This window comes from Littorina saxatilis, linkage group LG16 (genome assembly GCF_037325665.1).
Source record: "Littorina saxatilis isolate snail1 linkage group LG16, US_GU_Lsax_2.0, whole genome shotgun sequence".
Taxonomy (NCBI): Eukaryota; Metazoa; Mollusca; class Gastropoda; order Littorinimorpha; family Littorinidae; genus Littorina; species Littorina saxatilis.
The window spans coordinates 9,998,389-10,010,490 of record NC_090260.1 but is presented as its reverse complement, the minus strand read 5'-3'; the positions used below and the strand labels follow the sequence as shown (position 1 = coordinate 10,010,490).

The following is a 12,102-nucleotide window of genomic DNA, read 5'->3' as shown; positions in this document are numbered from 1 at the left end:
TTTGTTTGTGGTCTGTACTCTACACTTGATGTCTTTAGTGCCTACAGTGCATCCCTCACTCTCAATTGTGAGGGTGCTCAGTTGTCCTGTTGACGAAGAAAGCGCACAAATAAACTATATCCACACACACACACACACACAAACTGACAGACAGACAGCAACAGATATATACACACAGACACATGCACCCGGTTTGATGCTGACACAAGGTCACAGACAGGCTCAAACACACACACACAAACAAAGAGACACACGCAAACACACACACACACACACACACCCACACACACACACACACACACACACACACACACACACACACACACACGTCAATAAAGTCAATCAATGCAACAACAGATTAAAAAAAAAAGGTTTGACACCGATTTTTACAGACAGAAAAAAAGAGATAAAATCAATATTAAATGCATTGAACAGACAAGCATTTAATCAATACCTTCGACACAAATATTTTACTAAACGTCAAATATACAACAGAATAATAAAAGTAAAGAAACATAAGTATAACAATATTCTGGTAAATAAATGAAACGAAGAACTCAACAACAACACAACCTCCGCATGGAAAACAATCAAGGAAATGCAAGCAATGGATGAGCAAAATACACGTACGCATAACATACGCATTTCAAAATGGATTTCTCATCTTGGAAATTTAATAGGGAAAGAAAGTCGATGGAGAACAAAAATCAAAATGTTCAAAGGGAATTGTATATTATAGATAACTATGATACCAACAAATGTCTATCAGTAAATTAAATGGACACAATAATATCGGACAAAGAAGTTAGAGATGCCTGCTTTCACCCAAAACATTAAAACAATCTCCCGGTAAAGATGGAATAACTAATGAGATGATTTTTTTTCTTTGGTGTTTAACGTCGTTTTCAACCACGAAGGTTATATCGCGACGGTAATGAGATGATCAAAATTAGTCTTCCAAAAACATTGTCTATAATGAATAAAATGTTTAACAACAGGAATATACCCTGACATTTGGTAAAAATGGTATACTTATTCCGTTATATCAAAATGGTAATCCTACAGACGTAAATAAAACTATCGTGGGATAACATTAACCATTACGTCGGGGGAAACATTTAGTACTATTATAAACACAAGAATTAATATATTTCTAGAAAAAATAAAATATATTGATCAAGGAACAAGCTGGTTTTAGAAAAAAATAATAGAACAACTGACCAAATATTTATCATAATAAAACTTATCGACAATGCTATTTAAGTAAAACATGGTAGATTATATGGATGTTTTGTTGACTTCCAAAAAGCATTTGATAATGTGTGGCATGATGAATTGTTCGTTAAACTAGTCTGAATAGGAATACATGGGAAATGTTACAATATTATCAAAAACATGTACACAAATGCGACGATTGGGGCTAAATCTTCGGATGGATTTAGTAGAGAATTTACAATCAAACAAGTCGCGAAAGGCGAAAATACAACATTTAGTCAAGTAGCTGTCGAACTCACACAATGAAACTGAACGCAATGCAATTTTTCAGCAAGACCGTATACTCGTAGCATCGTCAGTCCACCGCTCATGGCAAAGGCAGTGAAATTGACAAGAAGAGCGGGGTAGTAGTTGCGCTGAGAAGGATAGCACGCTTTTCTGTACCTCTCTTCGTTTTAACTTTCTGAGCGTGTTTTTAATCCAAACATATCATATCTATATGTTTTTGAAATCAGGAACCGACAAGGAATAAGATAAAAGTGCTTTTAAATTGATTTCGAAAAATTAATTTTGATCATAATTTATTGCATATTTTTAATTTTCAGAGCTTGTTTTTAATCCGAATATAACATATCTATATGTTTTTGGAATCAGAAAATGATGAAGAATAAGATAAACGTAAATTTGGATTGTTTAAAAAAAAATTGTTTTTTACAATATTCAGATTTTTAATGACCAAAGTCATTAATTAATTTTTAAGCCACCAAGCTGAAATACAATACCGAAGTCCGGCCTTCGTCGAAGATTGCTGGGCCAAAATTTCAATCAATTTGATTGAAAAATGAGGGTGTGACAGTGCCGCCTCAACTTTTACAAAAAGCCGGATATGACGTCATCAAAGGTATCTACCGAAAAAAAGAAAAAAATCGTCCGGGGACATCATTCCCAGGAACTCTCATGTCAAATTTCATAAAGATCGGTCCAGTAGTTTGGTCTGAATCGCTCTACACACACACACACACACACACACACACACACACACACACACACACACACACACACACACACACACACACACACACACACACACACACACACACACACATACACCACAACCCTCGTCTCGATTCCCCCCTCTACGTTAAAACATTTAGTCAAAACTTGACTAAATGTAAAAACCAAACTACTTCATGAAAGGTCATACATTCATCAAAAACAAATGAAACCTAGCGATATGTTTTGTCTTCCCACAGAGTCATGGAGTGCGTGTTTCTGTGTTTCGATACACAGACGTTCGGAGAAACACGAACGTCAAGTTCAAGTAAAACGACCCCTGACACACACATTTTGACCCGTGCACAAGACGTTGTGTCGATAAACGAAGCACAAATAAGAAACAATAATAAAAGCAAAGAAAATAACAACAAGATATGCAAACATCTAACAAAGCCGAGCAAGCAGAATGACAGGTCTAATGAAAAACAAAGAGGTACTGAGTCGGAAACAAGATCGCGATTCTTTCCTTCGCTACACGACGCAAATCTTCTGTGACCTTTGACCAAAAGTAGCTTCCACATTCGATCACCGTGCTCAGCTTAATATTTACAACAGAAAGCCGAGGGGGGTGGAATACCGAGATGAACCTACAGAAATGTGCATCCTCAAACCTGACATATTCATCCCAACTCATTTAATGAACTCAAAAACACAGAAAGTTGCTTTCACACACCATCGTTGATTGCCAGTGGTTATCAAACCGGGACCCGTGTGGTTATCAGCACGGTGCCCGTGTTTCAAAGCATGGCTCCCTGGGTTGATTGTGCACTTGTTTTCTCACTACCAAAATGATGACAAAAACGATGTTTGATGGTTTGTTGACACACCAGCTTTTTTGTCGGTCCTCGGGGGGGGGGGGGGGGGCATATCGACTTTTGTTTATTTATTGACCGCGGCCTTCGGCCTTGGTCAATAAAAATTAAACAAAATACGATATGCTCCCCCTCGAACAGACAAAAAAGCTGGTCTGTCAACAACCCATCAAACATCTTATATTAATCATACGTGATGGAAAGCAGGGATACCTTGTGTACCTCATTAATTTGTTCTCTCCCCCCCCCCCCCCTACTGAACACACATCACACAACACAACATAACAATCATACGACACAGTGATGAACAGCGGGGGTAACGTGTGTACCTCTCCCCCCCCCCCCCCCCTACTGAACACACATCACACAACACAACATAACAATCATACGACACAGTGATGAACAGCGGGGGTAACGTGTGTACCTCTCCCCCCCCCCCTACTGAACACACATCACACAAACAACATAACAATCATACGACACAGTGATGAACAGCGGGGGTAACGTGTGTACCTCTCCCCCCCCCCCCCTACTGAACACACATCACACAAACAACATAACAATCATACGACACAGTGATGAACAGCGGGGGTAACGTGTGTACCTCTCCCCCCCCCCTACTGAACACACATCACACAAACAACATAACAATCATACGACACAGTGATGAACAGCGGGGGTAACGTGTGTACCTCTCCCCCCCCCCTACTGAACACACATCACACAAACAACATAACAATCATACGACACAGTGATGAACAGCGGGGGTAACGTGTGTACCTCCCCCCCCCCCCCCCCCTACTGAACACACATCACACAAACAATCATACGACACAGTGATGAACAGCGGGGGTAACGTGTGTACCTCTCCCCCCCCCCCCCTACTGAACACACATCACACAACACCACATAACAATCATACGACACAGTGATGAACAGCGGGGGTAACGTGTGTACCTCCCCCCCCCCCCCCTACTGAACACACATCACACAACATAACATAACAATCATACGACACAGTGATGAACAGCGGGGGTAACTTGTGAACATCCTCTCCCCCCCTCGCCCCCTCCTTACCCCCAGTCTGTACATATTACACAACAAAACACATTAATCATACCACACAAAGATAAACAGTGGGGGTAGCGTGTGTACTTTATCTTCTCCCCCCCCCCCCCCCTCTCTGCACACATCACACAACACAGCACATCATTCATACGACACAGTGAAGAACAGTGGGGGTACCTTGTCTTCTTCCTCCCACTTCTCCCACCAATCTGCATATACCACACAACACAACATTATTGTTACGACTCAATAATGAACAGAAGGCGAAACTTGTAACCCCCCTCCCCCCCCCCCCCCCCACGCTAACCTCTGCTCACATCACTCAACATAACACATCTAGCATACGACACAGTAATGAACAGTGGGGGTAACTTGTGTACCTCCCTTTTATTCCCCCCACCCCCTCTTCTGCTACCTACCTCCCACAACCCACGGCTCTGTACACATCACACAATATAACATCGGTGATGAAACGCGAGGATAACTTGTGTAATTCCTCTTTTTCCTCCTACCTTCCCCCCCCCCCCCCCCCCATCTGCACACATTACACAACACAACACATTAAGCATACGACACCGTGATGAAAAGCAGGCATAACTTGTGGACCTCCTCCCCCCCCTCCCCCCCCCTGCCTTTACCCACCACTCTGCATATATCACACAACACAACTTCACAATCAGGCGACACAGTAATGAACAAATCACACAACACGACACATCGATCTTACAGTAAAAACAATGTGCACTCTTTATACAACACAGCACATCAGTCCATCATAGTACGACACAGTCATGAACAAATCACACAGCACGACACATCGATCTTACAGTAAAAACAATGTGCACTCTTTATACAACACAGCACATCAGTCCATCATAGTACGACACAGTCATGAACAGTTGCGGAAACTTGAGTACCTTCTCTTCTTCCTCCCCCACCACTCTGCACACATCACAACACATCAATTATACGACACAGTGATGAACAGTGGGGTTAACTTGTGTTCCTCCCGTCTTCTCCCCCCACCCCCTTCCCCCACCACTCTGCATACGTCACACAACACAACTTAACAACCAAACGACACAGTCATGAACAGTGGGGATAACTTGTGTACCCCCTCTCCCCCCCTCACCGACCCCACCCTCTGCACACATCACAAAACACATCAATCATACGACAGTGATTAGCAGCAGGGGTAACTTGTGTACACCCCCTCCCTGACCCCCTCAACTATGCACACATTTAATGTACAACCCTAATGAACAGTGGGGTTAACTTGTGTACGTTGTGTACCTCCTCTTATCCCCCCCACCGCCACCACTCTGCACACATCACAACACAACACATTAATCATACGACACAATTATGAACAGTGGGGGTAACATAAGTACCTCCTCTTCTCCCCCCCCCACCACACTACTCCCACAAAAATAAACAGACAAACGAACAAACAAAGTCTGTAATATGTGCAGGACCGATAGGCAGTGCTCAAAAAGAAGGGGGGGGGAGGATGTACACAAGTTTCCTGCGCTGTTCACATCAATCATACGACTCGGTGATAGACAGCGGGGGTAACTTGTGTTTCCTTTCTTCTTGCCCCCCCCCCCCCCCCCCCCACAACACATCAATCATACGACACAGTGATTAGCAGCAGGGGTAACTTGTGTACCCCCCCTCCCCAAGACCCCCTCAACTATGCACTCTTTATAGAACACAACACATTAATTATAAAACCATGTAATGAATAGTGGGGGTAACTTGTGTACCTCCTTTTTCTCGCCCCCCCCCCCTCCCCACCGCACAAACTATGCACACTTCATACAACACAACACATTAACCATGCGACACAGAGACGAACAGTGGGACGAACAGTGGGGAGGTAACTGGTCTACTTCCTTCTCTCCCTCCCCCCCTCCCCCACCTCTAACCATACGACTCATTGATTAAAGCAGGCATAACTTGTGTACCCCCCCTCCCTACTCTACACACATTATTCAACACAACACAACACAACAATCATACGACACAGTGATGGACAGTGGGGATAACTTGTGTACCTCTTCTCCCCCTCCCCCAACCCCCTACACTCCGCACACATCACACAACAAAAGACATCATTCATACGACACAGGGATGAACAGTGGGGATAACTTGTGTACCTCTTCTCCCCCCCTCCCCCCCCAACCCCCTACACTCTGCACACATCACACATCAAAAGACATCATTCATACGACACAGTGATGAACAGTGGGGATAACTTGTGAACATCTTCTCCCCCCCCCCCCCCTAACCCCCTACACTCTGCACTGTGACAAATCACACAACAAAAGACATCATTCATACGACACAGTGATGAACAGTGGGAGAAACGTGTGTACTTTATCTTCTTCCGCCTCCCTCCCCCCTCTCTGCACACATCACACAACACAACACATCATGTGTGTGTGTGTGTGTGTGTGTGTGTGTGTGGGTGTGTGTGTGTGTGTGTGTGTGTGTGTGTGTGTGTGTGTGTGTGTGTGTGTGTTTTATGTGTGTGTGTCTGTGTGTATGTGTATCATAGTGTGAGTGTGCGTGCGTGTGTGTGTGTGTGTGTGTATGTGTGTGTGTGTGTGTATATGTGTGTGTGTGTGTGTGTGTGTGTGTGTGTGTGTGTGTGTGTGTGTGTGTGTATGTGCGCGCTCAGCGATGCTTACAAGATTACAGCACAGATCTTTATGACACGTTTTCCTTTGATGACGGTATATCTGTCCGTAAAAGATTGAAGCCACTCTATGGGTACCGTAGTTTTCCTTTGATGACGGTATATCTGTCCGTAAAAGATTGAAGCCACTCTATGGGTACCGTAGTTTTCCTTTGATGACGGTATATCTGTCCGTAAAAGATTGAAGCCACTCTATGGGTACCGTAGTTTTCCTTTGATGACGGTATATCTGTCCGTAACAGATTGAAGCCACTCTATGGGTACCGTAGTTTTCCTTTGATGACGGTATATCTGTCCGTAAAAGATTGAAGCCACTCTATGGGTACCGTAGATTTCAAAGTATTCAAACTCTTGTCAAACAGTATTTGACCTAGTCCAGACTATGGGATTGCATTTCAGCTTGGAAGATAAAAGATTGATTGTCTGATACACTTGAGCGAACCTGTGCCAGAAAATTGAAATTGCAAAAACAGACGAAAAGGTTTCTTTGTGGTATTCTCTTTACTTTTCTGAATATAAAAATGTATAGTTGTGATGTGTACGGGTTTCAGCTAGCCAGGCCTGACTAAATTTGAGGTTGACTGATAACGGACCGACAGACAGACAAACAGACAGACTGACAGACAAACAGCGAGACAGACAGCGACACACACACACACACACACACACACACACACACACACTAACACTAACACTAACACAGACACACACTCACAAACACAGACACACACACACACACACACACACACACACACACACACACACACACACACACACACACACAGATGCATATCGACATTTAACAAACGAGATTGTTTAAATTCAAACGTAGAATGTATTACTTTTCTCACTCAAAGAAAACTGTACACGACAGAAAATGTTTGAAACAGTTAATACATCGCTCAGCATCAAATTTACATAAATGACAAAGTTATTTACATGTTAGATTATACAAATGATGGTCAGTTAAACAATAGTTGTTTGCACGTTACAGGTGCTCTGTCAGGATATATACAATAGTTAGCTGAACGTGATATTCTCAGGCTAAATCTCCTCTGGTATGAGTGGCAGAGTGTTCACACTGTTTGTGATGTCTGAATCCCCTCTGGTATGAGTGGCAGAGTGTTCACACTGTTTGTGATGTCTGAATCCCCTCTGGTATGAGTGGCAGAGTGTTCACACTGTTTGTGATGTCTGAATCCCCTCTGGTATGAGTGGCAGAGTGTTCACACTGTTTGTGATGTCTGAATCCCCTCTGGTATGAGTGGCAGAGTGTCCACACTGTTTGTGATGTCTGAATCCCCTCTGGTATGAGTGGCAGAGTGTTCACACTGTTTGTGATGTCTGAATCCCCTCTGGTATGAGTGGCAGAGTGTTCACACTGTTTGTGGTGTGTTCTTTGTTCTTTTTTGTTGTAAAATGCCAACCTACACGTTTCTGTGGCAGACATTGAGAGATGAACACCAATGTCTTCTTATATCATTTTCTCGCTCGCTCTCTCTCTGTCTCTCTCTGTCTCTCTCTGTCTCTCTCTCTCTCTCTCTCTCTCTCTCTCTCTCTCTCTCTTTGTTTTGACGAAACAAACATGATTTTTTTTCCAAAGCAAATGATTGTGATATGCGTTATGATATTATGCGTTACTTGTAACCGTTACATCGTTTGTGATTTGTTGTTCTAAACGCAGCAAATGTTAATGCTGATATATGTATTACAAACCTCGTAAATATTGATTTTATTGTATTATTGTTTTCTCTCTCTCTCTCTCTCTCTCTCTCTCTCTCTCTCTCTCTCTCTCTCTCTCTCTCTCTCTCTCTCTCTCTCTCTCTCTCTCTCATTGTCTCTCTCTCATTGTCTCTCTCTCTTTCTCTCTTGCTCTCTCTCTCTCTCTCATTGTCTCTCTCTCTCTCTCTCGCTCTCTCTCTCTCTCTCTCTCTCTCTCTCTCTCTCTCTCTCTCTCTCTCTCTCTCTCTCTCTCTCTCTCTCTCTCTCTCTCTCTCTCTCTCTCTCTCTCTCTCTCTCTCTCTCTCTTAGGTCAACAGGTTTATGTCCCTTCCATACACACAGATTCTCCACTGAACAAGGAAATGGAATGTTGTGACGTCATTTTGTTGATGACCTTGTTCAGTTTTGACGTCATCAATCTCTTGACTTTGAAGGAAAACCAATGTTCTAAATGAATTTTCCCTGTGTTTTATAAAGACGAAATTTCACGCAAGATGTTTTGTCGGTGGTGATGATGATGGTGGTTGATGTCGTGGTTTAGGTGACGATGATGATGATGTTGTCGTCGTTGTCAGAGAGCGGCAGGTTCCTAGAACTGTTGTGCTAAGTTCTAGTTGAACAGACTCGATACAACTTCTTGCCTTTAGTTGTTGAAGTCTTTGTTGTAGTTATTGTTGTTGTTGGACTCGGTGTGGGCGGTGATGGTGGTGGAGGCGATGTTGATGTTGTCGTCGTTGTCTGAGAGCGGCATGGGGTGACGGCAAGGTACTGTTCTGTCTTAAGTCATGAAGAAAATAAGTCCGTTGCTGTTTTAGGTATTGTCGTAGATGTTGTAGACGTTGTTGTTGTTGTTGTTGTTGTTGTTGTTGTTGTTGTTGTTGTTGTTGTTGTTGTTGTTGTTGTTGGAGGTCGCCGGGAGGTAAAGGAGAGACAGGTGTTGGTGGTGGCGGTGACGAGATGTGGGTGTCACTCAGTGTTGCTGTCTATGTCCTAACAAACTTCACCCAGATCACCTGGGCCGTGGACCGCGACATGGATCTCAGGCGGCCGGTACGGTCAGCATTATACACATCACTATCACGCTCCAGGTAGACGACGACGGGTCTCTCCAAGCCCCACACTGTGTCCTCATGGGCCACCGTCACCGCCTCGTCTCGACCCCTACCTGCCGCTCTCTCTTCACCTGTGGGAGCAGACGTCATTTCCGCCAGTTGTCTAACGGCCGCTGTGTCGTGACGAGCCACCTTACGGGTGGGGACGCCGCGTGACTCAAGGCCCCGGATGAAGGGTGCTGGTGAGTAGTAGTCATCATCCGTTGTGTCTGTGTCACAGTCCATGCCACCCAGCACAAAGACGTCATTGAAGGTGAGGCCGCCCTGCCCGTGGGGAGCGTGGTCATGGCAACCTGAAACATCACACACACCGTCAACACCACATCGTCATTGTGTGAAATACATCATCGCCAACTGCAACGACAACAACAATAATACAGACAACACCATCATCCCCAGCAACAACGACAACGACGACAACACAATCAGCAACAACAACAACGACGACAACAATGACATCTCTGGCGACAACATCAACGACAACTTCACCATCAGTAGCAGCAACAACAACGACGACGACACCACCAGCAGCAGCAACAACCACAAAACAAACATCAACGACGACCCATGTCTGACTCTCACATCATCATCGGTGTCAGCGACCCGTGAACAGGGACGACATCTACACCAGCAGCGCGACAACCACCTGCAAATTGTACACACACAAACATTGTTTTATTCATTGTCAAACACCTTACTCTGGCAGACTGGTGACGTTATTTCTTAACGAGGTCACAGAAAGATGACGTAATTATCTTCACTTGCTGTATTTCGCTCATTGTATCAATAAAATGACGTCATCAAAATGTTGCACAATCACCTGAATCACACTTCTTGTTTTCTGAGAGAGAGATACGTAGACAAATATGAAGACAGACAGGCAGACAGACAGGCAGACAGACAGACAGACAGACAGACAGACAGACAGAGAGGCAGACAGACAGACAGACAGGCAAACAGAGAGGCAGGCAGGCAGGCAGACAGACAGACAGACAGACAGACAGACAGACAGACAGACAGACAAGCAGACAGGCAAACAGACAGACAGACAGACAGACAGGCAAACAGACAGACAGACAGACAGACAGAGGTGTACTGACCGACACGCAGCGTGGTGAGTAAGTCGGCCACCAGCTGCCCGCATCTCTCACACTGCCATGGAGGGTCACCCTCATGTCCCTGTGTGTCACCCCCCTCCCAGCTGGAGAGATGATCAACTGTCACCACGGGGGGCCCGTCAGAGGGCGGGGCGACAGGCGGCGCGGTGTATGCCGGGACCTTTCCTCCCTTCATATCATGAGCCTGCTCCACCTCTCTCACCACACTGGGTGGCGACCTCAGGGGCTGCGTCAGGTGGTGCACATAACGCTCCATGTCGGCAGGTAGTTCAAGCAACACGCCGGCCGCCCACAGGCTGACCGTTATGTGCCGTTGTTTCAACGCCTTGTAGATCATTGTGATGACGTCACTGTAACAGAACAGACAGGTATGTCAGTGTGTATACAATACCCCGTTGTTTTAACGCCCTGTAGATTTCTGCCATGACGTCACTGTAACAAAACAGACAGGTGTGTCAGTGTGTATACCTGTAATTTCCGAATACTGATTTGATGAAGTAACCCTGCAGAAGGAAGTCACACGGTAAATCGTGCTGCCTGTATCTCTCCATTCTCTGGCGTGTGTTCTCCATGAAACAAAATAAAACCAAAAGCGCAGAGACACAGATATAACATGACGTGATAGTGCATAAGACGTAAACGGAGTGACGTAAAAATTCATACGACGTAAACAGTGAGGTAAATGTGATTTACCTGTCATCAGACTCCAGGTAAAATATTTAGCGATCTGTTCAGCATGGCAGACAAAGAAAGGGTGGCGCTTGATGGAAAAGATTGTTGACATCACTGATCAGTACCCGACACAGTGACAGTCGTTGACTGCACATTCTATATCCAATAAACTGTCGTAACGTATTGATTACACGGGAATAATTAAGAAACGCGTTTTGCTAATGATCAGATTATCTTCTAACAAACACGACCACACCGACCAACGCAAGAGAGACAGGAGGCAGTGTTAGATTCAGTGTACAGCGTCATTCTTACCCGTTGGCCTCATCGGCCAGGATGTGCACGCGCCCCTCAGTCTGTGCGTGTTGACACAGCTCCTCCACCCAGGCCTGCACTTTCTCCTCGCCTCCCTTTGTCCATCGACCCTCGTCCCGTACCCCCGCCATGTTGACGAGCTGCACGCTGCCGGCGCCCTGTCCGACTGTTTTGCTCAACTGATGTCTAACCAGGTAGGCGGCAGCTGTACCATCGTCACTCGTCTGAAGAACAAAGACGGTCCGGCGATGCTTCCTCATCCAGTAGCAACCCCTTAGAATTAAAATGATCGATTTTCCTACCCCGGGCGC

The 12,102-nt window shown here is 44.9% G+C and overlaps 1 protein-coding gene across 2 annotated transcripts in view; it reads right to left on the bottom strand.

The window, feature by feature from the left end:
* Positions 1-8,825: 8,825 nt before the first annotated feature.
* The window catches only part of LOC138950330 (uncharacterized), a 49,958-nt gene continuing 46,681 nt past the window's right edge, over positions 8,826-12,102 (bottom strand). For both annotated transcript variants that reach the window (XM_070322079.1, XM_070322080.1), the window contains 3 exons: positions 11,792-12,102; positions 10,787-11,154; positions 8,826-9,979 (listed from right to left, as the gene is read on the bottom strand). The exon at positions 11,792-12,102 is cut by the window's right edge and continues 202 nt beyond it. In XM_070322079.1, coding sequence (XP_070178180.1) covers positions 9,558-9,979; positions 10,787-11,154; positions 11,792-12,102 — 1,101 coding nt within the window. In that variant the 3' untranslated portion in view covers positions 8,826-9,557. The remainder of the gene's footprint in view (positions 9,980-10,786; positions 11,155-11,791) is intronic.